Source organism: Pongo pygmaeus, chromosome 20 (genome assembly GCF_028885625.2).
Source record: "Pongo pygmaeus isolate AG05252 chromosome 20, NHGRI_mPonPyg2-v2.0_pri, whole genome shotgun sequence".
In the NCBI taxonomy this organism is placed as follows: Eukaryota; Metazoa; Chordata; class Mammalia; order Primates; family Hominidae; genus Pongo; species Pongo pygmaeus.
In genome coordinates, this window is record NC_072393.2 from 17891416 (window position 1) to 17918608 (window position 27193).

General features: G+C 53.1%; 1 protein-coding gene across 10 annotated transcripts in view; it reads left to right on the top strand.

The window, feature by feature from the left end:
* Positions 1–7397: 7397 nt before the first annotated feature.
* SLC27A1 (solute carrier family 27 member 1) overlaps positions 7398–27193 on the top strand; it is a 36499-nt gene continuing 16703 nt past the window's right edge. The window contains exons 1-5 of one of the 10 annotated variants that reach the window (XM_054465967.2): positions 7398–7418; positions 9415–9582; positions 25112–25506; positions 25723–25884; positions 26008–26077. In XM_054465967.2, the coding sequence (XP_054321942.1) occupies positions 9416–9582; positions 25112–25506; positions 25723–25884; positions 26008–26077 (794 nt within the window). In that variant the 5' untranslated portion in view covers positions 7398–7418; position 9415. Of the gene's footprint in view, positions 7419–7661; positions 7883–8474; positions 8586–8918; positions 8964–9312; positions 9583–25111; positions 25507–25722; positions 25885–26007; positions 26078–27193 lie in introns of those variants that run through there. The other 9 variants (XM_054465963.2, XM_063658776.1, XM_054465962.2 and 6 more) reach the window with 9 other exon arrangements.

Genomic DNA, 27193 nt, shown 5'->3' on the forward strand with positions numbered 1-27193 from the left:
GGTAACCTGGGCTGGGTGCTGGGGACAGCGTGGCGTGTGGTCCCTGGTCTGCTGACTGGCTCCTCTCCCAGAAATAGAAATCTTTAGGAAACCAGCTTAGGACTTCACTAATCTGCCTAAACCTTGACCTGAGGGGCCTCTAAGGGTGGGGGGCAGGGCTCTCTGTGTGGCCCTTCTCAGGAGAGAGCCACAAACGCATTAAGAAAACATGTAACGGATGGGCACGGTGGCTCACGCCTGTGATCCCAGCACTTTGAGAGGCAGAGGTGGAAGGATGATCTGAGGTTAGGAGTTTGAGACCAGCCTGGCCAACATGGTGAAACCCTGTCTGTACTAAAAAATACAAAAATTAGCCAGGCGTGGTGGTGGGCACCTGTAATCCCAGCTACTTGGGAGGCTGAGGCAGGAGAATCGCTTGAAGCCAGGAGGTTGCAGTGAGCTGAGACTGCGCCATTGCACTCCAGCCTGGGTGACAGAGCGAGACTCCATCTCAAAAAAAAAAAAAAAAAAAAAAAGAAAGAAAGAAAGAAAAAAAAACAAAAAACTATGTAGCAGACAGTGACTCTTGCTTGTAATCTCAGCACTTTGGGAGGCTGAGGCAGGAGGATCACCTGAGACCAGGAGTTTGAGAGCAGCTTGGGCAACAGCGTGAGACCCCATCTCTATGAAAAAATTAAAAAGTTAGCTGGGCATGGTGTTGTCATGAGCCTGTAGTCCCAGCTATTCAGCTGAGATGGAAGGATCACTTGAGCCTGGGAGGTTGAGGCTACAATGACTGCACTACTGCACTCCATCCTGGGTGACAGAGCAAGACCTAGTGTCTAAAATTAAAAAATATGCCGGGCACGGTGGCTCACGCCTGTAATCCCAAAACTTTGGGAGGTCAAGGCGGGTGGATCACCTGAGGTCAGGAGTTCGAGACCAGTCTGGCCAACATGGCGAAACCCCATCTCTACTAAAAATGCAAAAATTGGCCAGGCACGGTGGCTCACGCCTGTAAACCCAGCACTTTGGGAGGCTGAGGCAGGTGAATCACGAGGTCAGGAGATCAAGACCATCCTGGCTAACACAGTGAAACCCCGTCTCTACTAAAAGTACCAAAAAAGTTAGCCAGGCGTGGTGGCGGGCACCTGTAGTCCCAGCTACTAGGGAGGCTGAGGCAGGAGAATGGCGTGAACCCAGGAGGTGGAGCTTGCAGTGAGCCGAGATCGCGCCACTGCACTCCAGCCTGGGCGACAGAGCAAAACTCCGTCTCAAAAAAAAAAAAAAGCAAAAATTAGATCAGGCGCGGTGGCTCACAACTGTAATCCCAGTGCTTTGGGAGGCTGAGGCGGGCGGATCACCTGAGGTCAGGAGTTCGAGACCAGTCTGGCCAACATGGTGAAACCCCATCTCTACTAAAAATACAAAAATTAGCCACTCGTGATGGCACGTGCCTGTAATCCCAGCTACTCAGGAGGCTAAGGCAGGAGAATTGCTTGAGCCTGGGAGGCAGAGGTTGCAGTGAGCCGAGATCGCACCACTGCACTCCATCCAGCCTGGGCAACAGAGCGAGATCACGTCTCAAATTAAAAAAACAAAAAAACAAACAAAAATTAGCCAGGTGTGGTGGTGCATGCCTGTAATCCCAGCTACTTGGGAGGCTGAGGGAGGAGAATTGCTTGAACCCAAGAGGCGGAGGCTGCAGTGAGACAAGATTGTCCCACTGCACTCCAACCTGGGGGATAGAGTGAGACTCTGTCTCCAAAATAAAAAAAAAAAAAATTTAATATCTGACTTTTTTGTATGTATGTTTTTTGAGACCGGGTCTCACTCTGTCAAGGTGCCCAGGCTGGAGTGCAGTGGTGTGATCATGACTCACTGCAGCCTTGACTTCCAGGGCTCGGGTGATCCTTCTATTTCAGCGTCCCTGTTAGCTGGCACTAGAGTTGTGTGCCACCATGTCTGGCTAATTTTTTGTATTTTTGGTAGAGATGAGGTTTTGCCATGTTGCCCAGGCTCGCCTCCAAGTCCTGGACTCAAGCAATCCTCCAGCCTCGGCCTCCCAAAGTGCTGGGATTACAGGTGTGAGCATGCAACTGGCCACACCTTTTCATAAATATATTAAATCACATTGATTCACATGGACTCTACTAGTTACTTCAAGGTCTAAGTCAGGGTGAGCATCTGTGATATTTTAGGGTGTCTCCTATGATCAGGATGTGATATGAAATTGTCTTTGATTTCCACAGGGGACAAAGTTCCAGGGCTAGCTAATGTCTGCATTCACAGTGAGAGGACCTGATGAATTCCAGTTAGAGGCTAATGAAATGGGCCGGGCACAGTGGCTCACGCCTGTAATCCCAGCAATTTGGGAGGCCGAGGCGGGAGGATCACCTAAAGTCAGGAGTTCAAGACCACCCTGGCCAACATATAATGAAACCCCATCTCCGCTAAAAAAAATACAAAAATTAGCTGGGTGTGGTAGTGCACTCCTGTAATCCCAGGTACTCAGGAGGCTGAGGCAGGAGAATCTCTTAAACCTGGGAGGCAGAGGTTGCAGTGAGCTGAGATCATGCCACTGCACTCCAGCCTGGGTTACAGAGCCAGACTCTGTCTCTAAAAAAACAAAACAAAACAAAACAAAATGGGGGGACTGGGCGTGGTGGCTCATGCCTGTAATCCCAGCACTTTGGGAGGCGGAGGCAGGCACATCACGAGGTCAGGAGATCGAGGCCATCCTGGCTAACATGGTGAAACCCTGTCTCTACTAAAAATACAAAAAAAATAGCCGGGCGTGGTGGCGGGTGCCTGTAGTCCCAGCTACTCGGGAGGCTGAGGCAGGAGAATGGTGTGAACCCGGGAGGCGGAGCTTGCAGTGAGCTGAGATCGTGCCTCTGCACTCCAGGCTGGGCGACAGAGTGAGACTCCATCTCAAAAAAAAAAAAAAAAAAAAAAAGAAGCAGCAGCAGCTAATTAAAATGACCTTGTATTTTTTTTCTCCATCCTCCTGAGTTCTGTCTGGACCACGCACACCTTGAGATTGTAGATGTGTAGGTGTAGAAGGTTGAAAGCCATGGCGATTATATTTTGCATCTCCAACTCCAACCCTGTCAAAGGGTAGAGACTAGTTTTGCTCCCCTTGAATCCAGGTAGGTTTCATGACTTGCTTTGACGAGTCAAATGTGGTGGGATGGGCTGGGCGCGGTGGCTCAGCCTGTAATCCCAACACTTTTGGAGGCCGAAGCAGGCGGATCACTTGAGGTCAGGAGTTCGAGACCAGCCTAGACAACAATGGTGAAACCCTGTCTCTACTAAAAATACAAAAATTAGCTGGGCATGGTGGCAGGTGCCTGTAATCCCAGCTATTCAGGAGGCTGAAGTGGGAGAATTGCTTGAATTCGGGAGGCGAAGATTGCAGTGAGCTGCGATCACGCCATTGCACTCCAGCCTGGGAGACAGAGCACGACTCCGTCTCAAAAATAAATAAATAAAATAGAATGTGGTGAAATGTGTGAGTTTCAAAGATGTCTTCATTTTATTTTATTTTTCAGAGATGGGGTCTCGATCTATCATTCAGGCTGAAGTGCAGTGGTGCAATCATAGCTCACTGTAGTCTTGACCTCCTAGACTCATGGGATCCTCCCGCCTCAGCCTCCTGAGTAGATGGGACTACAGGTGCATGCCAGCATGCCCGTCTAGTTTTAAAATTTTTTGTAGAGGTCGGGTCTCACTCTTTTGCCCATGCTGGTCTGGAACTCCTGGTCTTCAGCAATCCTCCCACCCTTAGCCTCCCAAAGTGCTGGGATTACAGCTGTAATGTGCCTGGCCTGGAGAGTATCTTTAGTTTCCTTCTGCCTCTCATTTTACTCTTGAAACTCTATTGGGACCCCATGTAAGAAAGCCGATCTAGGCAGGGCAAATTTGCTCATACCTGTAATCCCAGCACTTTGGGAAGCTGAGGCGATCAGATCTCTTGAGCTCAGGAATTCAAGAGTAGCCTGGGCAACATAGCAAAACTCCGTCTCTACAAAAAAATACAAAAATTATCTGGGCATGGTGGTGCACCTGTAGTCCCAGCTACTCGAGGGTGCTGAGGCTGGAGGATCACTTGAGCCTGGGAGGTCAGGGATGCGGGGAACTGAGATGATGCCTCTGTACTCCAGCCCCCAGGCAATAGAGTGAGACCCTATCTAAATAAATAAATAAATAAATAAATAAATAAATAAATGCAAGCAGATCTCGGTATGGCACAGTGGCTCATGCTCATGCTTGTAATCGCAGCAATTTGGCAGGCCAAGGCAGGAAGATCGCTTGACCCCAGGAGTTTGAGAGTAGCCTAGGCAATGTGGCAAAACCCTGTCTCTACAAAAATTAGCCAGGTGTGGTGGCATGCGCCTGTGGTTCCAGGTATTTGAGAGGCTGGGGTGGGAGGCTCTCCCTCCTGAGCCCAGGAGGCCAAGGCTGCAGTGAGCCGGGATCGTGCCACTGCACTCCAACCTGGAACACAGAGTGAGACCCTGTCTCAACAATAAAAAAGAAAGAAGCGGCCGGGCGCGGTAGCTCATGCCTCTAATCCCAGCACTTTGGGAGGCCGAGGCAGGTGGGTCACAAGGTCAAGAGATCAAGACCATTCTGGCCAACATGGTGAAACCCTGTCCCTACTAAAAATACAAAAATTAGCTGGGCATGGTGGCACATCCCTGTAGTCCCAGCTACTTGGGAGGCTGAGGCAGGAGAATCGCTTGAACTCGGGAGGAGGAGGTTGCAATGAGCCAAGATCACGCCACTGCACTCCAGCCTGGCGACAGAGTGAGACTCTGTCTCAAAAAAAAGAAAAAGAAAGAAAGAAAGAAAGAAAGAGCAAGCAGGAAGGAAGGAGGGAAGGAAGATAGACAAAAGAAAGAGAGAGAGAAAGAAAGAAAGAAAGAAGCTCTAGTCCAGGGCTCTGTGCCTCTTGTCTGTAGAGGACTAGGAGGTAAACACTTTCATCTTTGAAGTCCATTTGGCTTCTGTTGAGAACCACAGCTCTCATCTTTCCTCCTTCTGTAGTGGGTTGAACTACAGGCTCCCCACAAAAAGATAAATCCATGCCTTCACCCCCGGAACCTGTTAATGGGACTTTGTTTGGAAGAAGGAGTCTTTGCAGGTTTTACTTCGTTAAGGATCTCGAGATGACATCATCCTGGATTATCTGAGTGGGCCCTAAATCCAATGACTGATGTTGTAAACGGGAGCGTGACCGCTGAAGCACAGCATCACAGGGGGACGTTTAGGCCTCCGGATGGCTGCAGGCGGGCCTGACTGATGTCAGGCCTTCCACAAGAGGTGGAGAAGCAGAGTCTTCTCTAACTCCCCCGGGGAAAGGGAGACTCCCTTTCCAGGTCGGCTAAGTAATGGGTGCCTTCCCAGGCTCTGGCGTTACCGCTAGACCAGGGAGCCCTCTAGTGGCCCTGTTCAGGCATGACAGAGGGCTCACACGTCTTCTGGTGACTTCTCACTGTGTCCCTTCAGCTCCTATCTCTGTATGGCCTGGTTTTTCCTAGGTTATAATTGTAGAACAGAGATTATTTTAATATTGGAATAAAGAGTAACCCTACAAATTAACTAATGATTAATAATATTCATATATAATCATATCTATATTCTATTTCTAGTATAACTATTCTTATTCTATATATTTTCTTTATTATACTGGAACAGCTTGTGCCCTCGGTCTCTTGCCTCGGCACCTGGGTGGCTGCTGCCCACAGAGGTGACCAGTCCAAGACCACCCGGCTAGAAAGTGGCAGAGAGCAGTTTGGCCCAGAAGCCTGAGTTTTACTCCCTGGTCCACATCTCAGTTTCCTGGGGATAGGACAGTCCCCAATCCCTCATCTGAAATCCCTGGGGACAGCTGTGTTTGTGAATTGGGAGATTCACAAACTGGAGGCAGAGGCTGCTGTATACCCGTGCTGTTTTAGGGGGCTCAGAAAATAATACCCAGGCCAGGCTCAGTGGCTCATGCCTGTAATCCCAGCACTTTGGGAGGCCGAGGTGGGGGATCACTTGAGGTCAGGAGTTTGAGACCAGCCTGGCCAACATGGCAAAACCCCGTCTCTACTAAAAATACAAAAATTAGCCAGGCATGGTGGTGTGCATCTGTAATCCCAGCTACTCAGGAGGCTGAGGCAGGAGAATCTCTTGAACCCAGGAGGCAGAAGTCGCAGTGAGCTGAGATCGGGCAACTGCACTCCAGCCTGGGTGACAGAGCAAGACTCCAACTGAAAAAAAGAAGAGAGAGAGAGAGAGAGAGAGAGAGAGAGAGAAAACACCCCAAAATGAAGGTCTCAGAAGCAAAAGTTTTTCTCTGACCTTCTCCTGCCCTCTTGTGTCTCAGATCTATTCCCCTCAAGGCTGGCCATAAAAACTAGAATCCCTCTTTCCCGGAACCCCTGGCTGGGTGTGGTGCCTCACGTCTGTAATCCCAGCACTTTGGGAGGCCAAGGCAGGCGGATTGCTTGAGATCAGAAGTTCGCGACCAGCCTGGTCAACATGGTGAAACCCTGTCTCTATCAAAAATACATAATTAGCTAGGCGTGGTGGCGTGTGCCTGTAATCCCAGCTCCTGGGGAGGCTGAGGCAGGAATTGCGTGGACCCGGGAGGCGGAGGTTGCAGTGAGCCAAGATTGAGACACTGCACTCCAGCCTGTGTGACAGAGTAAGACTCCATCTCAAAACAAACAAACAAACTGGTAAGATGGAGGGGGAAAAGGGAGGAAAGGAAAAAAGAGGAAGGGGGGAAGAGAGGAGGAGGGCAGGGAGGAGGAGAGAAAAGGGCAGAAGGAAGAGAAGGAGGGAGAAAGAGAGAAGGAGGAAGTGGGGTAAGAGAAGAGAGAATCAGAGCACAAGAAAGGTGGAGGGGAAGTTTAGAAAAGAAAAAGGAGGAGGAGGGGTAAGAAGAGAGGAAGGAGGAGGGAAAGGAGGAGAGCAGGGGAGGAGGGACAGGGAACACTCAGCTGACATTTACGAATGAATGAATCTCAATTCCAAATTAGCATGACAGCTCCAGTCGTCAGTTTCTTTCTTTTCTTTCTTTCTTTCTTTCTTTTTTTTTTTTCAAGACAAGGTCTTGTTTTGTCACCCAGGCTGGAGTATAGTGACGCGATCTCGGCTCACTGGATCCTCTGCCTTCCGGGTTCAAGCGATTCTGCTCCCTCAGCCTCCGGAGTAACTGAGATTACAGGTGTGCTCCACCACGCCTGGTTAATTTTTGTATTTTTAGTAGAGACAAGGTTTCGCCATGTGGGTCAGGCTGGTTTTGAACTTCTGGCCTCAAGTGATCCACCCAACTCGGCCTCCCAAAATGCTGGGATTACTGGCGTGAGTCACCGCGCCCAGCCTGCCCTCAGTTTCTTCACCTGTCAAATGGGGTGATCACAGCGGTGCTACCTGGCTAGGTAAGAGTGCAACTGTAGTTACTGGTCATTGCTGACTCTTCCAGGCCCAGAAAGCAGCAGGCCAGTGGCTGGCTCTGGGCCTGTCCTCCGGATCTTCCTCGTGATCCCCCATTCTAGCCACCCTGGTGCCCGCAGGGACCAATGGCAGCGTAGGGGGTGAGCGCCTGCCCAGCCCTGTCCTCCAAATGGTTTGGAATCAGGCCCGGGCCGCCTCCCAAGGAGAACGCTGGAAAGGTCGGCCAAGCAGAGCAGCAAACAAGCAGTGGTGGAGTCGGCAGTGGGGCAGAGGAGGGGGAGCTGGAAGGGAAGGACCCCAAAGCAGAAGCCCGCACAGTGGGCACAGCGCACCCAAGAAGGGTCCAGGAGTCTGCAGAAACAGAAAGGTCCCCAGCCTCAGCCTCCTAGTCGCTGCCTGCCTCCTGCCTGAGCTTCTGGGAGACTGAAGGCACCGCTTGCAGCTTCAGGTCAGCCAGAGAACAGGGTTGTGCGTGCCCCCAGGCCAGCGCTAGCAGCGCCTGGGGGAGCATCTAGGACCCCGAGGTGCAAGTAAAGGGCCTGTAGGTGCTTCTAGGAAGGATGGGAACCTGGAGTGTGTATTTTGTCCTCCCTGGGATCCTGGGGTGTGACGTTGAGACTTAACCGACAAGGCTTCGGACATGGATTAAGAATTAGCTGTGTCCTTGAATTACACGTGTTAAGACCGCGGCGGTGTTTACAATTCGAGACTTCTGAGGCCGCCGCTCAGTCATGAGGCCCCATGGTTGAGCACTCCCCCGGGCCCTGGAATGTGTTTTTAAGACCGAAAGAGGCTTTGGGGCTTGGATTTAGGACAAGCTGGGGCAAGAATACAGCCTGCGCGGGCCGTGGGTGTGGACTGGGATTTTTTTTGGTCCCTGGGGGTAGAGATCCTGCACGCCAACTAGGACTCGGGTCCTGATATCTTGCGAGCCACGCCCCACGGCTGCAGGACACGTGTTTTTCCTAAAAGAAGAAGGGGGCGGGGCAAGGCTTGGTTGTCATGGAGACAGCGGCCGACTCTGGCGGGCTGTTCTAGCACCCACGTCTCTTTGGCCGTCGCCTCTCTGGTCCGGTTGCCTCTCTATGGTCGTGGCTTCTGGAAGAGGGCCGGCCTCGGCTCTGCGGGCTGAGGGGCTTCGAGGTAGACAGGTGGGAAGAGTGGCGGGGCCTAGGTCCTAGGGGGCCGGAGTGAAACCCAGGAGGTGGCGACCGAGCCGAAGCCTGAGGGCGGGGCCAGTGGCCAGGATAGAACCTGAGCCTGGGAACTTGGGCTAGGCCCGGAACTGGGGTGGGGCTTGAACGGATTGGGGAGGGGTCTAGTTTCGGGAGGGCGGGGCGTGTGCTTGTGGGCGGGGGTATATGTCTAACCTAGGGGGTGGGGCCTGGCTGAGAGGGGCGGGACTCGGGGGAGAGGGCTTGTGCCTGTGGGAGGGGCTAGAATCATAACCTAAGGGCGGGGTCCAGTGAGTGGTGAAAAGGCCACGGGGTAGAGGCAGGACCAGGAGGAAAGGGGACAGGACGTGAAGGGTAATTCGGGGATCGAGGATAGAGGCTAGATGAAAGTATGTGGCGAGGCCTGACAGTGACCGACAGGTGGACATCCTGGCTCTGGGGGCGGGGACTGTTGTAAGATTGGCAGGGAAGGATGGGCTCAAAAATATGGAATAGAGCGGACCCAGGGTCCGGGGGCGGAGCCTGGCCAGGACCTGGCCAATCCCAGGCCTGGGGCCGGGGTCTGGTTCCTAGTTAGCGGGCGGGTGTAAAAGCCTGGAAAGGGGGCGATGCCTGGCCTGAGGAGTTGGCCAATCCCAGGCCTGGGGGCGGAGTCTGACTCGGAGCGCGTTCCCGGACTCACGGGGGGGCGGAGCCGAGGCCTGGGGGCGGGGCTCGCTGTAGAGGCGGGGGCGGTCGTGGGGCGGAGCTGGTCGTAGGGCGGAGCTGGAGCGGCCCGCAGTCTCAGCGCTCTCTGCTTCCCCAGGATGCGGGCTCCGGGTGCGGGCGCGGCCTCGGTGGTCTCGCTGGCGCTGTTGTGGCTACTGGGGCTGCCGTGGACCTGGAGCGCGGCAGCGGCGCTCGGCGTGTACGTGGGCAGCGGCGGCTGGCGCTTTCTCCGCATCGTCTGCAAGACCGCGAGGCGAGACCTCTTGTGAGTATTGCCGGGATCCGTCCAGGGCCGGGGGCGGGGCTAAGGGCTCTGGGGGCGCACGGTGCAGGGCTGGGTTGCGGGGACGGCTTGGAGGGTCCGAAGAGCTTGGGGTGCTTTGTAGGTTGGGGGTGGGGCGGGGCGGGGGCGGGGCCCGAGAGGGTGACCAGTTGGGGGGCTCTGAGGGGGATACAGGGGACACTTTAAGGATTTCTCGAGGGAGATGAGTAGCCTCCAAGGTGCTTCGGGCTTTGCAGGCTGCTTAGGAGATGATCTCAGGGGATTTGGGGGGCAATTTGGGGGTTTTTGGGCAGCTGGTGGAAATTCCAGGGAGCCGGGGCTGACTGGAAAGCCGTGGCGGTGTGGGGGTCTCTTTGGAGCCGTGATAACTGTGACTTCAGGGGGCTTCAGGGGGCTCTCCAGTAGGTCACCGGAGCTCACAGGGACAACCCAATAGATAGTCTCTGGGGGTTGCCAAGACACTTTGGGTCTATCTAGGGCTTTCTCTGAGGAATGAGCGAGCTGCTTAGGAAGTCTATAAAGGACTTGCCGGGTTTCTGAAAGTGTGAGTTTCCTCGGGATCGTTTACAGCTGGGGCACTGTTTGAGATTTTGGGGTCTGTGTGGGACTTTGGGTTTGGGAGTTGTTCGGAGTGTGTCGGGAGGCTGCTGTGTATTCCAGGACTTGTTTGGGGGGTCTCTTCTGGAGACTGGGACACTAGATTCATGCTAGGGGGGCAGATTCTGGTGTCCTGTGCAAGGATCCTTGGAGGGTTTTTGCGGTGTCTCTGAGGGGCTTGCTCAAACGAGCCGTTGGGGGTCCTTCTGGGATGAAACAAGCATTGCTGGGGGTTCCTATCAGAGCAGATCTCAGGAACAGCACCACGTGGGAGCAGGTGAGCGCCGGCTAGCGGGGCAGGGTTCCACACCTTCACAGCTCCTTGTAAGATGGAGTTGCAAGAGGGACTGAACCCGTTGTAAGGAGGGCACAGAGGGTGTGGAGATGGGAAAGATTCCACCGTAAGCTGACTGATTCTGAACTTTCTAAAAGTCACCCCTTCTGCATGCCATGGTCCCCTGCCCCCGGCCCCTTGATTGTTCTGATGTGGAAATCTGTGCCCTCTGCTCAGACACCCTCCACGGCCAGCCCATCCTTGGCAGAAGGAAACTCAGCCACCAGCTGGACACTCAAGGTCCTACCATCTGTTCCCTGCCCACCTGCCACTCCCCCCCATCCATATGTTCACCTGGTCTTCAGAAAGACTTGCAGTGTCAAGCTCAAGCTGCCCAGAACATACTAGACCCCTTTTAGCCAGGGCAGGCTCTCCCTCTGGGAACCTTTGCTGAATTTTCCTGCTCAGCACCCTCCCATAGTTCCTTGTTGCCCTTAGAATTGAGGCCATACTGGCCAGGAGCGGTGGCTCACGCCTGTAATCCCAGCACTTTGGGAGGCCGAGGCAGGCAGATCACGAACTCAGGAGATCGAGACCATCCTGGCTAACACGGTGAAACCCCGTTTCTAATAAAAATACAAAAAAATTAGCCCGGCGTGGTGGTGGGCGCCTGTAGTCCCAGCTACTCGGGAGGCTGAGGCAGGAGAATGGCGTGAACCCGGGAGGCGGAGCTTGCAGTGAGCGGAGATCGCGCCACTGCACTCCAGCCTGGGTGACAGAGTGAGACTCCGTCTCAAAAAAAAAATAGAATTAGAATTGAGGCCATACTACTGAGCATTGCGCATGAGGTCCCTGACCATGTCCCAGCCTCCGCTTCCTTTCCTCTTATCACCTAGCTGCACTTACCTCTTGTCTATTGCTCATTTGTTTGTTTGAGACAGAGTGTCACTCTGTTGCCCAGGCTGGAGTGCGGTGGTATGATCTCGGCTCACTGCAACCTCCGCCTTCCAGGTTCAAGTGATTCTCCCGCGTCAGCCTCCCGAGTAGCTGGGACTACAGGCACGTGCCACCATGCCCAGCTAATTTTTGTATTTTTAGTAGAGATGGGGTTTCACTGTGTTAACCCGGCTGGTCTCAAACTCCTGACCTCACGTAATCTGCCTGCCTCGGCCTCCTAAAGTGCTGGGATTACAGGCATGAGCCACCATGCCTGGCCTCCTATTTTTTGAGACAGGGTGTCCCCTCTGTTGCCCAGGCTGGACCAGCCTCCATCTCCTGGGTTCAAGCAATCCTTCCACCTCAACTAGCTGGGACTACAAGCGCCTGCCACCACTCCTGGATAGTTAATAGAATGTTTTTTATAGAGATGGAGTCTCGCTATATTGCCCAGTCTGGTCTGGAACTCCTGGCTTTAAGCGATCCTCCTACCTCAGCCTCCCAAGTAGCTGGGATGACAGGTGCACACCACCACACCTGGCTAATTTTTGTATTTTTTGTAGAGACGTGGTTCTGCCATGTTGTCCAGGCTAGTCTCGAACTCCTGGCCTCAAGCGATCACCCAATTTCAGCCTCCCAAAGTGCTGGGATTATCGCACCCAGCGTGAACTGCTTTGAGCCACCTTGTCTACTTGAGGACTTTCAGACACCCAGATGGCGCGGTTGGAGTTGCAAACTCATGTGACGTTATGAGTCATCGATTGAGATTTCACCCCTTCCTCCTAACAGCAAGGTCTGAGATACCAAATTTCCTTTTAGCTCCTGGCGTGTGTATGTTAAGGAAAGATCTTATTTTGATTTCCAATTCACCTTTATGTTGAATGGGCATGCTTTGAGGTCTTATCAGACTCAAACCTGCTTGTCTGACACCTAAGCTGTCCCCCTCCTGGGGCTACAGTGACATTTTGGCCTCTGGTTGGTCCTTATTTTCTGATCACCTTGTTGCTACATTAATAAAAAATTAACTCGGCTGGGCGCGGTGGCTCACGCCTGTAATCCCAGCACTTTGGGAGGCCGAAGTGGGTGGATCACCTGAGGTCAGGAGTTTGAGACCAGCCTGGCCAACATGGCGAAACCTCGTCTCTACTAAAAATACAAAAATTAGCCGGGCGTGATGGTGCACGCCTGTAATCTCAGTTACTTGGGAGGCTGAGGCAAGAGAATCACTTGAACCTGGGAGGCAGAGGTTGCAGTGAGCCAAGATCGTGCCATTGCACTCCAGACTGGGCAACAAGAGCGAAACTCCATCTCAAAAAACAAAACAAAACAAAACAAAGATTTAACTTATTTAACCCAGCATTTTTAGTTGTTTTCTTTTCTTTCTTTGCTTTGGGATTAGAAGTTTTTTGTTTTTTTTTTTGATAAAGTCTCACTCTGTCACCCAGGCTGGAGTGCAGTAGTGTGATCATAGCTCACTGTAGCCTCAACTTCCTGGGCTCAAATGATCCTCCCACCACAGCCTCCCAAGTAGCTGGGACTATAGATGCATGCCACAACAGCAAGCAGATTTTGTTTATTTTTTATAGAGGGGAGGTCTCACTATGTTGTCCAGGCTGGTCATGAACTCCTGAGGTCAAGAGATCCTCCTGCCTCAGCCTCCCAAAGTGCTAGGATTATAGGTGTGAACCACCACATCTGGCCTGTTTTCTTGCCTTTTAATCTTGGGCCCCTTTCTAGACTGTGGGCCCTATAGGGGCACAGAAGGAGACTGTGTCAGTCTTGGTGCCACTGTGGCCCTGTGCCCCACTCAGGATTGGCGGACAGCGGTAGAGCAGGACATGTTTGTTAGGTGGAAGGCCATCCCTTCCTTCTTGGGTTCACCCAGGCCCATCTCTCCCTCCTCTCCAGCTCTGCTCCCATGGGCCCTGTGGGTGTCCATGCCTGGTTCTAAGTTCCTGACATGGCTTGACATACTTGCCTGTGGGTGGCAGCTTTGAAGATGGCCCCAGGGATCCCTGTCTCCTGCTCTTCCCACTTGCGTGGTCCCCTCCCTTTGAGTGTGGGCTGGACCTAGTGACCCCCTTCTTTTTTTTTTTTTTTTTTTTTTGAGATGGAGTTTCACTCTGTCACCCAGGCTGGAGTGCAATGGCACGATCTCAGCTCACCGCAACCTCCGCCTCCTGGGTTCAAGTGATTTTCCTGCCTTAGCCTCCCGAGTAGCTGGGATTACAAAGCATGCGTCACCATGCCCGGCTAATTTTGTATTTTTAGTAGAGACGGGGTTTCTCCATGTTGGCCAGGCTGGTCTTGAACTCCTGACCTCAGGTGATCCGCCTGCCTGGGCCTCCCAAAGTGCTGGGATTACAGGTGTGAGCCACCGCACCCTGCCTTTTTTTTTTTTTGGAGACGGAGCCTTGCTCTGCCACCCAGGCTGGAGTGCAGTGGTGTGATCTCGGCTCACTGCAACCTCCAGCTCCCAGGTTCAAGCAATTCTCCTGTCTCAGCCTCCCGAGTAGCTGGGATAACAGGTGCCTGCCACCACACCCGGATAATTTTTCTATTTTTAGTTGAGAGGGCGTTTCACCACGTTGGCCAGGCTGGTCTTGAACTCCTGACTTCAGGTGATCCGCCCGCCTGGGCCTCCCAAAGTGCTGGAATTACAGGTGTAAGCCACCGTGCCTGGATAATTTTTGTATTTTTAGTTGAGAAGTGGTTTCACCACGTTGGCCAGGCTGGTTTCAAACTCCTAACCTCAGGTGATCTGCCCGCCTTGGCCTCCCAAAATGCTGGTATTACAGGCTGAACCACCGCGCCTGGCCCTAGTGACTCCCTTCTAATGAATAAAATACATCAGAAGTGATGGAGGCTGGGTGCAGAGGCTCATGCATATAATTCCAGCACTTTGGGAGCCCAAGATGGGAGGATTGCCTGAGGCCAGGAGTTCAAGACCAGCCTGGGCAACATGATGAGACTCCATCTCTACACACAAAAAATTAGCTGGGGGAGTGGGGCTCTCCTGTGGTCCCAGCTACTCAGGAGGCTGAGGTGGGAGGATTGCTTGAGTCCAGGAGGTCAAGGCTGCAGTGAGCCATGATTGCCCCACTGCACTCCAGCCTGGGTGAGGGAGCAAGACTCTGTCTTGAAAAATGAAGGGATGCTGACAAATCCCATTTAACACGTGAGAGAACCAAGGCACAGAGAGGGGAGGCTATTTGCCCAGGAACACACAGCCGGGGAGGCACAGGACTCCAGAGCATGTGCTCTTAGCCACTATGCCACACTGGAGTGGTGGGGGTGCTAAATTTAGACCTTGGCTTCAGAAAATATTTCAGCACCCTGCCCTGACTCTCCTAACATGCCCGGTACTTCTGCATGAAGTCTGATCGTATTCATCCTTGTTGATTTCTTCCGCCCCGGAGTCCTGGGCCCAGAGCTGGACAGTGGGCTCATTGTCTCCAGGCTGGGGGTGGCTTGAGCAGCTGCCAGGCAGGGCTGCCTAGGCATGTGGCTGGAACCGAGTACAGGAATCCACTGCCTGCTGGTGTGGGCGTCCTTGAGAGAGAACGAGTGAGACTAAGAGACTGGGAGGCTGAGGGTGAATCGTCGTGTTCCCACATCTAGCTCTGATGTTTAGCCCGACAGTGACCAACTGTGGCCTCAGTTCCTGTTTCTTGTTGTTGTGATGCCTCTGGATGGGCACCCTACTGGCAGGGGCTGTTTCCCTCAATAACAGCCCTCCCCCCATGGGTATAACATTTGTACCCCATCATGGAGTTCTTGGGGTGCTCTGTCAAATTCACCCACAGGAAGCCCTTAGAGCAGAACTGGGTGTATAATAGGTGCTCCAGGCTGGGCATGGTGGCTCATGCCTGTAATTCCAGCACTTTGAGAGGCCGAGGCCGGCTGATCACCTGAGGTCAGGAGTTCGAGACCAGCCTGGCCAATGTGGCGAAACCCTGTCTCTACTAAAAATACAAAAAAATTAGCTGAGCGTGGTAGCGGGCACCTGTAATCCCAGCTACTCGGGACGCTGAGGCAGGAGAATCGCTTGAACCTGGGAGGCAGGGGTTACAGTGAGCTGAGGTGGCACCACTGCACTCCAGCCTGGGTGACAGAGTGAGACTCTGTCTCAAAAAAAAAAAAAAAAAAAAGGAAAAAAAAAAAAGACGTAGGCATTGGGTACCTGCTGTGTGCCTCATGGACACTTGGCCTGCCACTGGCTGTGTCGCCAGCACTTGATAAATGCTTTGTAATAAGTCTACCAGGGATTAGAGGGACCCTGTGAGGAGGCTTCGTTTCTGGGTTGTTCTGTCCTCAAATTGCTCTGCGACCTTGGGCGTGTTAATTCCCCATTCTGAGCCCCCAGTTCATTCATTATTTGACAAATGGGGATCTGAGGGACCTATTTTGGAGGGTGGATATAAGGTTAGCAGAGGGCATGGCAGATAGTAGGTGCTTAATAAACACTGAGAATGATCATCTGTTTTTGTTTTGTTTTTTTGAGACATGGTCTCACACTGTCACCCAGGCTGGAGTGCAGTGGTGCAATCTTGGCTCACTGCAACCTTCACCCCCCGGGTTCAAACAATTCTTATGGCTCAGCCTCCCAAGTAGCTGGGACTATAGGTGCCCACCACCACACCCGGCTAATTTTTGTATTTTTAGTAGAGACGGGGTTTTGCCATGTTGGCCAGGCTGGTCTCAAACTCCTGGCCTCAAGTGATCCATCCACCTTGGCCTCCCAAAGTGCTGGGATTACAAGTGTGAGCTACTATGTCTAGCTGAGAATGATTATCTTGGCTACTCTATTTATTGATTGAATGGATGAGCAGCGCTTTTTTTTTTTGAGACCGAATCTTGCTCGATTGCCCAGGCTGGAGTGCAGTGGTGCGATCTCAGCTCACTGCAACCTCCACCTCATGGGTTCATTCTCCTGCCTCAGCCTCCTGAGTAGCTGGGATTACAGGTGTGCACCACCATGCCTGGCTACTTTTTTTGTATTTTTAGTAGAGACAGGATTTCACCATGTTGACCAGGGTGGTCTCAAACTCCTGACCTCAGGTGATCCACCCACCTTGGCCTCCCAAAGAGCTGGGATTACAGGTGTGACCCACCGTGCCTGGCCCTCTTTCTTTCTTTTCTTTTTTTTGAGACAGAGTCTCGCTCTTGTTGCCCAGGCTGGAGTGCAGTGGTGCAATCTCGGCTCACTGCAGCCTCCACCTCCCGGGTTCAAGCAATTCTCCTGCCTCAGCCTCCCGAGTAGCTGGGATTACAGGCGCCCGCCACCACAGCCGGCTAATTTTTTGTATTTTTAGTAGAGATGGGGTTTCACCATGTTGGGCAGGCTGGTCTTGAACTCCTGCCCTTAGGTGATCCGCCCACCTCAGCCTCCCAAAGTGCTGGGATTACAGGTGTGAGCCACCGTGCCTGGCCCCCCCCCTTTTTTTAAATAAATTAAAAAAAATTATTTTAGCATAGAGATGAGGTCTCACTATATTGCCCAGGCTGGTCTCGAACTCCTGGCCTCCAATAACCCTCCTCCCGAAGTGCTGGAATTACAGGAATGAGCCCCTACGCCCGGTCCTGAAGTGTTGACATTGAACTCAACCAGCAGCACTAAAACCCACGCCTGAAGAAAGCTGCTGTAACACACGTATTTTCTCCATGAGGCACATCACACCAGACAAGCACCTCAGCCCTGTGCTTGGGGGTCATTTTCAACAGCGAAGTCACCAGCAAAAATCACAAAAATGCAGCTGGGCGTGGTGGCTCATGCCTGTAATCCCAGCACTTTGGGAGGCTGAGGTGGGAGGATGGCTTGAGCCCAGGAGTTTGAGACCAGCCTGGGCAACATGGTGAAACCCCATCTCTACAAAAATACAAAAATTAGCCAGGTGTGGTGGTGTACGCCTGTAGTCTCAGCTACTCAGGGGGGCTGAGGTGGGAGGATTGCTTGAGCCCAGGAGGCAGAGGTTGCAGTGAGCGGAGGTTGCAGTGAGCCGAGATTGTGCCACTGCACTCCACCCTGGGCAACTGAGTGAGACCCTGTCTCAAAAAAAAGAAGGCAGAGTGTTGTCTTGATGACTTCAGATGGGAACATGCATGTTGGCAATTCTGATTTTTCACCTCTCCACATGTGTTTGAGAATGGTGGTGAATGGCAGCTACTCAGGAGGCTGAGGCAGGAGGATCACTTGAGCCCTGGAGTTCGAGGCTGCAGTGAGTTATAATGGTGCCACTGCACTCCAGCCTAGGCAACAGAGTGAGACCCTGTGTCTAAACAATAAAAAATTTAAAAAATTATCAGCTGGGCACAGTACTCATGCCTGAAATCCCAGTACTTTGGGAGGCCAAGGCAGGCAGATCACCTGAGGCCAGAAGTTCAAGACCAGCCTGGCCAACAAAATGAGATCCTTTCTCTACAAAAAACAAAACAAAATAAAACAAAACAAACCCACAAAAATCCCTTTACTGGCAATTTTGGAGATGGAGGGAGGCACAAAGGCCTGTCAGTGTCTTTGTACTGGATTTGCTGTCTTTGTCATGAAATCACTGAATTTTCCCACTTGGTTTGAGCCCCGTTAGTCATCAGCCTGCAGCGGGGGGCCCCATTCTTGTGCAGGCTGCCCAGTTTTCTGTTGTAAAGACAATCCATTGTATAGGTCATCCCTCCCCTGCTGTAGGGCGTTTGGTGTTTTTCTGATCTTTTGCACTTTGGAAGCTACAATGAATAGCACTGTTATTTCCCATATGCGAATTTAATATGCCAAACTTTTTATTTTTTAAATTTTCGAGACGTACTTCATATTCTATTGTCGTTTCTTTCTCTCTCTCTCTCAATTTTTTTAAGAAGAGTCTTGCTCTGTGGCTCAGCTGGAGTGCAGTGGTGCAATCTAGGCTCACTGCAACCTCTGCTTCCCAGATTCAAGCAATTCTTGTGCCTCACCCTTTTGAGTAGCCGGGATTACAGGCACCCACCACCATGCATGGCTAATTTTTGTATCTTTAGTAGAGATGGAGTTTCGCCATGTTGGCCGGGCTGGTCTCGAACTCCTGGCCTCAAGTGATCTGCCCACCTTGGCCTCACAAAGTGCTGGGATTACAGGCGTGAGCCACTGTGCCCAGCCCGATCTGCTCTTTGGAAGCTACAATGAATAGCACTGTAATTTCTCCCATTCAACTTTAAGATGCCAAATTTTTTATTTTTTGATACAAAAAAAATTTTTTTTGAGACAGAGTCACTCTGTCGCCCAGGCTGGAGTGCAGTGGCATGATCTCAGCTCACTGCAACCTCCACCTCCCAGGTTCCAGTGATTCTCCTGCCACAGCCTCCCAAGTAGCTGGGACTGCAGGAATGTGCCACCACATCCAGCTAATTTTCATATTTTTAGTAGAGACGGGGTTTCACCATGTTGGCCGGGCTGGTCTCGAACTCCTGACCTCAAGTGATCTGCTCACCTCGGCCTCCCATAGTGCTCAGATTACAGACATGAGCCACTACACCTGGCCTATTTTTAAAAAATTTTTGAGACATATATTTCTACTGTCATTTCTTTCTCTTTTTTTTTTTTCATGAAGAAGTTTTACTCTGTCACCCAGGCTCAATTGCAGTGGTGCTATCATGGCTCACTGCAACCTCAACCTTCTGGGCCCAAGCGATCCTCCTGTCTCAGCCTCCTGAGTAGCTGGGACTATACATGCCACCATGGCCAGCTAATTTTTTTTCTTTCTTTTTTTTTTTTTTTTGCAGAGATGAGGTCTCAGTTTGTTGCCCAGGCTGGTTTCAAACTCCTGAGCTCAAGTGATCCTCCCACCTTGATCCTTCAAAGTCCTAGGATTATAGGCGTGAGCCACCGTCTCCACCCAGTTTTTCAAAAGTTTTCATTTTAGGCCGCAGGGTGCATGTGCTGGTTTGTTGCGTTGGTATATTGCACGATGCTGAGGTTTGGGCTTGTAATCATCCCATTGTCCAGGCAGTGAACAGAATAGAATATCCAATAGGTTATTTTCAGCTGCCCCTTATGGAGTTCCCAGTGTCTGTTGTTCCCATCTTTGCATCCGTGCGTACTCAATGTTTAGCTCCCACTTGTAACTGAAAACATGTGGTATTTGGATTTCTTTTTTTTTTTTTTTTTTTTTTGAGATGGAGTTTTGCTCTTGTTGCCCAGCCTGGAGTGCAATGACACGATCTTGGCTCACCGCAACCTCCGCCTCCCGGGTTCAAGCAATTCTCCTGCTTCAGCCTCCCAAGTAGTTGGGATTACAGGCATGCGCCACCACGCCCGGCTAATTTTGTAATTTTAGTTGAGACAGAGTTTCTCCATGTTGGCCAGGCTGGTCTCGAACTCCCAACCTCAGGTGATCCGCCCACCTCAGCCTCCCAAAGTGCTGGGATTACAGACGTGAGCCACTGGGCCCAGCAATGTTTAGATTTCTGTTCTTGCCTTAATTTGCTCAGGGTCATGGCCTCCAGCTGCATCCACGTTGCTCCAAAGCACATGGTTTCGTTCCCTTTTTTTTTTTTTTTTTTTTTGAGACAGAGTCTCAATCTGTCACCCAGGCTGGAGTGCAGTGGCACAATCTCGGCTCACTGCAACCTCTGCCTCCTGGGTCCAAGCGATTCTTCTGCCTCAGCCTCCTGATTAGCTGGGATTATAGGCGCATGCCACCACACCCGGCCTCCATTTACATTTTTAAAAAATGATTTTAAAAAATTTCTGAGATAGGGTCTCACTCCCATAACCTAGGCTGCAGTGCAGTGACACAATTTCGGTTCACTGCAGCCTTGATTTCCTGGGCTCAAGCGATCCTCCTGCTTCAGCCTTCTGAGTAGTTGGGACTACAGGCTTGCGCCACTACCCCAGCTAATTTCTGTATTTTTAGTAGAGCCGGGGTTTCACCATGTTGCCCAGGCTGGTCTCAAACTGCTGGGCTCAAGCAATCGTCCCACCTCAGCCTTCCAAAGTGGTGGGATTACAGGCGTGAGCCAGCATGCCTGCGAGGCTGATTGACATTTTTTGAAGTTCTCTCCTTAAGGAGGGAACTCTCCAATTGGAGATGTTAATTTATCAGCAGCCCATGAGCCACCCAGAGAGCAGCAGGACAGGCCCCCGCAGGGAGACCTGGTGGGCCAGAACCTGCCCAGGGCCCCTTAGATCAGGCTGGAGCCATGGGTGGCTGCTCTCTCCCTAGCCCTGCAGGATTGGAACCTGATCTGAGAGTCCGAGATGCCTCTTCCCTGGAGATTATTTGTAGCAAGTTCTCTGTGCTCCAGGAGAGCCGGGTCTTGGGCGGTCTCCTCCCCTGCTGTCTCTCTAGTACTAGAATGTAACAGATGCATGTCCTGTCTACCCAGTATAGGGAGGGACAGACCAAGGATAAGGTGGTAAATGAGTACATTGCACATGGTGTTTAAAGACTAGAAGTGCTGGCCAGGCGCGGTGGCTCACGCCTGTAATCCCAGCACTTTGCGGGGGCGAGGCAGGCAGATCACCTGAGGTCAGGAGCTTGAGACCAGCCTGGCCAACATGACAAAACTCCGTCTCTACTAAAAATACAAAAATGGCCGGGTGCAGTGGCTCACGCCTGTAATCCCACCACTTCGGGAGGCCGAGGCGGGTGGATCACGAGGTCAAGAAATGGAGACCATTCTGGCTAACATGGTGAAACCCCGTCTCTACTAAAAATACAAAAATTAGCTGGGCGTGGTAGCATGTGCCTGTAGTCCCAGCTACTTGGGAGGCTGAGGCAGGAGAATTGCTCGAACCCAGGAGGCAAATGTTTCAGTGAGCCGAGATAGCACCACTGCACTCCGGCCTGGGCGACAGAGCAAGACTCTGTCTCAAAAAAAAAAAAAAAAAGGAGGGGGAGAGAATGAAGCGGGAGGAGGGTCTGTATCACCACAGAGTCTTGGCTAGTGTGGGCCTGGCACTCAGTAGGTGCTTACCATTTCAAGAATCAGAGTTCATGCTTTTGCAACTGGCTGCTAGGGAGGGCAGATGCCCTAGGTACTGGACCCGGGGGCATGAAATGAACATTGGTCCACCCTCTATTGACTGAGCACATACTCCAGCAGATGCACAGATGCTAGAGATGCACAGATGCACAGATCTCCTGTGTGCTTACAATGCCGATGAATGACGGAGGGAATGAATGAATTAGGGAATGAGTGAAGGAGGGAATGAATGAATGAGGGAATGAGTGAAGGAGGGAATGAATGAATGAGGGAACGAGTGAAGGAGGCAATGAATGAATGAGGGAAGGAGGGAACGAATGAATGAGGGAATGAATGAACAAAGGAGGGAATGAATGAATGAAACGAATGAATGAGGGGGAAATAGACCCATGACCTGGTGTCTCTGCACAAGGCTTTGATGGGGAGAGTGAAGGTGACAGGGAGGGCTCCCAGGGTGGAACAGAGAGCTCCCTGAGACCAGCCAGTGCCCCACTGAACAAGTGTGGCCCCATTTCGGGGGAGCTGTGATTGGGGAGCAGTAAGCATGGTGCATGGGCCATGTGGTGCCTGGAAGGCTTCCTGAGGGAGGCGATGAGGATGCTGGGGGGAGCTCAGTGAGTGGGTGTGTGGGGGGCTATGCTCAGCTCAGTGAGCTTGTGGGTTGTGGCGGGTAGGGAAGTATTGTCACTAGGAGTTCAGCAGCCTGCTTAGATCCCAAAAGTAGCCAGAGGGGCCTTCTAGGGGCTTCCAGGGTAAGTGGCTTGACCCATGCAGGAAGTCTCATGAAAACCCTGGACCTTTGTTTTTAGAAATTGCAGATGCTCTCCCCCAACAGACCCCGGTACCCTCCTGTCTCCACGGCTTTCATTGTGAACCCCTCCTGGGGCCCATGAGCCCCATGGAGCTGGCCCCTGCCCACCTCAGACCTCATTCCCCTTTCATCTCGCTTTCCCCTAACTCCCCCCACACTGACCTCCACGCTGGTCCTCAACTGTGCCCCATTCCCAGGCCTGTTCCCACCCCAGGGCCTTTGCACTGGCTGCGTTCTGGATGTACCCACAGCGACTCCCTTTTGCCTCACCAGGTCCTGCTCAGATGCCACCTGCCTCTCTCAAGGCCCTCCCCTGCCTCTGCCCTTGGTCCGTGTGACTGACCACATTGCCCCTTGCAGTCTCGTCACCATCCAGCACGGTCTGGTATTCAGTCATATACATGGAAGGGGTCTCTCTCCCCAGAGGACTGTGAACCCCAGAGGTTGGGGCCTGGTGGTCTGGCTGCTCTGTCCCTAGAGCTGAGAACAGTGCCTAAAACACAGACACTGGTATGCACCAGCTGCCTGAATGAATGAAGGAAGGAGGGAATGAATGAATGAAAGAGGGAGTAAATGATAAATGGAGGGAAAGAATAAAGGAGGGAATGAATGATGGAGGGAATAAATGCATGAAAGAGGGAATAAATGAACAAAGGAGGGAATGAATGAATGAAGGAGATAATAAATAAGGGTGGAATGAGGCCAGATGCGGTGGTCCACGCCTGTAATCCCAGCACATTGGGAGGCCGAGGGAGGACCACCTGAGCCCAGGAGTTCGAGACCAGCCTGACCAACATGGTGAAACCCTGTCTCTACAAAAAATACAAAAATTTTGCTGGCCCTGGTGACGTGCACCTGTATTCTCAGCTACTAGGGAGGCTGAGGTGGGAGGATCGCTTGAGCCTGGGAGGTCTGCAGTGAGCCATGATCATGGACTCTAGTCTGTGTGACAGAGTGAGACCCTGTCTCCAAAAAAAAAAAAAAAAAGGACTGAATGAGTGAAGGGGGGAAAGAGTGAATGACGGAGGGAGGGAAAGAGTGAGTGTAGTAGGGAATGAGTGAATGAAGATGGAATGAATAATGAATGAAGGAGAGAATGAGGGAGGGGATGAAAGAGGGAAAGAACGAAGGAAAGAATAAATGACCGAGAGGATGAATGAATATCGGTGCTGAGGTCCACCGTGAACATTTTTGGGGGTGTGAGGAGCCATTGCAGGGATCTGGGGAGGCCTGGGAAAGGCAGGGGAGATCCAAAGGATGGATTTGATGATGATTTTGATGCGGAAGCTGGAGGGAGGCGGTGGCCGGGCCAGGCTGAAGCAGGGGCAGGTGGGTGGAGTCCCTGCCCTGTGTTGGTCAGGGCTGGGCAGGGCCAGGTACTGTAACAGACATGCCCCACATTCCAGTGGCTTAGCCCAGTACAAGGTTATTGGTTCCCAGAGCCAGGGGCGCAGGGCGGTGGGGCAGGGAACCAGGAAGGGGTGGGGACCACTCATTTCTCCAGCTTCCCAACCAAGAAAATCTGAATTTCCAGCTTCTGTGATCTAAACTTTTCCTTTCCTTTCCATTTGCTTTTAGTTTCCTTTTTTTTTTTTTTTTTGACGGAGTCTTGCTCTTTCGCCCAGGCTGGAGTGAAGTTGTGTGATCTCGGCTCACTGCAACCTCTGCCTGCTGTGTTTAAGCAATTCTCCTGCCTCAGCCTCCGGAGTAGCTGGGATCACAGGCGCCGACCACCACGCCCGGCTAATTTTTGTATTTTTAGTAGAGACAGGGTTTCACCATGTTGGCCCGGCTGGTCTCGAACTCCTGACCTCAGGTGATTCACCTGCCTCGGCCTCACAAAGTGCTAGGATTACAGGTGTGAGCCACCGCGCCTGGCCTAAAGCATTTCTTGTTTGTTTGTTTTTAAAGTTCATTCTTGGCTGGGCATGGTGGCTCACACCTGTAATCCCAATACTTTGGGAGGCCGGGGCTGGTGGATTACCTGAGGTCAGGAGTTTGAGACCAGCCTGACCAATATGATGAAACCCCATCTCTACTAAAAATACAAAAATTAGTTGGGTGTAGTGGTGGGCACCTGTAATCCCAGCTACTCTGGAGGCTGAGGCAGGACAATTGCTTAAACCCAGGAGGCGGAAGGTGAGCCGAGATTGCACCACTGCACTCCAGCCTGGGCGACAGAGTGAGACTCCGTCTCAAAACAAAAACAAAACCAAAAAAACAGTTCATTCTCATTCATCTAACAGCAAGTGGTGGCCCGCCCACCTCCACCCAATCATTCAGGAACACGGCTCCTTTCACTGGGGGCTCTGCAGTTCCCTGGGGCCTCTGCCCCTTATATCTACTAGCGAGTGGGGAAGGGGAACTTGGAACCCTCCATCTGGGCTTGGCATTAGTCCCTACACCCCCCATCCACTGGCACATCTCCTGGCCCTACCTGGGGCAGGGGCACTCCCTCCCCAGTTGGGGACACACGTGCTAGATGCTTCAGCCATCTGTCCCTGGTGCCACCCAGTGACTTGGGGGCGGAGCAGCTGCCCAGCTTGGGGCTGGACCCCTGGGGGTGGTTAGGGTGGTCTGAGCATGAAGAGTCCAGGCTGGAGGCGGTGGGGGATGGTGTCAGGTGCTCCAGACGTCGCAGGGGATAGAAAGGAGGATGGGATCAGGCCCCAGCTCCCCCAGGGCCACCAAGCCAGCTGGGGTATGGGGGAGGACAGGGTGACTGGTTTATTATGCTTTGAGAATCTGCCTACTTCCTGGCTGGTTGGTAAACGGCCCTTGCCCTTGGTCCACTGAGAGATCCAGCCACCAAAAGTTTCACCATAGACCTCATCAAAGCCCCTGGCTGCCCTGGGGTCCTCCAGCGGGGAGGCTGAGGCTCCCGGAGGCCAGGCGAGGCAGGGCACCAGTGACGCTGTCCCCTCCGTCCTCCCTCCCAGCGGTCTCTCTGTGCTGATCCGCGTGCGCCTGGAGCTGCGGCGGCACCAGCGTGCCGGCCACACCATCCCGCGCATCTTTCAGGCGGTAGTGCAGCGACAGCCCGAGCGCCTGGCGCTGGTGGATGCCGGGACCGGCGAGTGCTGGACCTTCGCGCAGCTGGACGCCTACTCCAATGCGGTAGCCAACCTCTTCCGCCAGCTGGGCTTCGCGCCGGGCGACGTGGTGGCCGTCTTCCTGGAGGGCCGGCCCGAGTTCGTGGGGCTGTGGCTGGGCCTGGCCAAGGCGGGCATGGAGGCTGCGCTGCTCAACGTGAACCTGCGGCGCGAGCCCCTGGCCTTCTGCCTGGGCACCTCGGGCGCTAAGGCCCTGATCTTTGGAGGAGAAATGGTGGCGGGTGAGGCCAGGCGTGGGCATCAGGTGGGCGGGGACTCAGGACTGGCCCCTGGGCGGGCGGGGAGATGCTGCGCCCCAGGCCTCGGAAGGTGGCCGCCCTGGACGTGGCCATGAGGTGCACGGTCTGGGTATGCCCCGGGCAGGGAGTTGGTGCATCCCAGGCCTCGGGAGGGGGCCTGTCCGGCGGTGACCGTGACCCATGTGTTGGGGACCACAGCGGTGGCCGAAGTGAGCGGGCATCTGGGGAAAAGTTTGATCAAGTTCTGCTCTGGAGACTTGGGGCCCGAGGGCATCTTGCCAGACACCCACCTCCTGGACCCGCTGCTGAAGGAGGCCTCTACTGCCCCCTTGGCACAGATCCCCAGCAAGGGCATGGACGGTGAGTCAAGGGTGGGACCCCTGCCCTATCAGCTGGTTTCCTACCCGCCCCGGCCCCGCCCCCAACTTCCAGGCCCCACCCCCAATGCTCAGGCCCCGCCCCTAACACCTGTATTTCCTGCAGATCGTCTTTTCTACATCTACACGTCGGGGACCACCGGGCTGCCCAAGGCTGCCATTGTCGTGCATAGCAGGTGAGGGGCCCACAGGCATAATGCCCTCAGCCACTGAGAGTGACCCAGGCTATCTTGCCAGCCTGACCTGCCCCTCAGCTCCTATGGGCATCTCCACCTTACCCTGGGGACAGAGAGGGCAGCTGGTGTTTCCTGAGCACTTGCTCTGTGTCCAGACCAGGGCCAAGCCCTCCACATGTAAACTCATTGCAACCCTTATAACTGCTTGGGGCTGGACAAAGGCATCACACCCATTTTCACACCAATCTTGGGACCCGGTTGCCCTGTGCCCACTACTCTGGGGCCCCTCTCATCCCCCCACCTGTTTACCACATCCATCCCACCAGCAAAACCCGTCCCCTCCATCTGTCTACTTTTTTCCATGCCCCCCACCTGGACCTGTGCCAGCCCCTTCTCGGGCTCCTCCTGCTCCCCTACTCTCTCCTCCACCCACGACGGCCCAGCTCCTGTCAGCAGCTACAGGAGGTTTGAAAATCCTAAATCAGACCTCCCCTGCCCCAGACCTCCCTGCACCTACCGTGACCCTCAGAATAAAACCCTCTCTCGGGCTAGGCGTGGTGGCTCACGCCTGTAATCCCAGCACTTTGGGAGGCTGAGGCAGGCGGGTCACTTGACGTCAGGAGTTCGAGACCGTCCTGGCCAATGTGGCGAAACCCCGTTTCTACTAAAAATACAAAAATTAGCCGGGCGTAGTGGCACATGACTGTAATCCCAGCTACTCAGGAGGCTGAGCCAGGAGAATCGCTTGAACCCGGAGGCAGAGGTTGCAGTGAGCTGAGATCCCGCCACTGCACTCCAGCCTGGATGATACAGCAAGACTTCCTCTCAAAAAAAGAAACAAACAACAACAAACAAACAAAAACCCTCTCTCAGTTCGGGTGGCTTCTGCCACTTCCCTGATGTCATTTTCTTCCCCTTCACCCCTTACTCCTCCCCAGCCCCCCAAACTCTTCAAACCCATACACTTCTTCCGGCCTCAGGGCCCTCGCATGTGCTGTGCCTGGGCACCCTTCCATAGCTTGCCCCCACAGCTCTTTCTTGCTAGGTCTCGGATCACACTTCACCTCCCCAGACAGGATCCCCCAACCCCCCTGGCTGCATCACCATCAGCCCCTC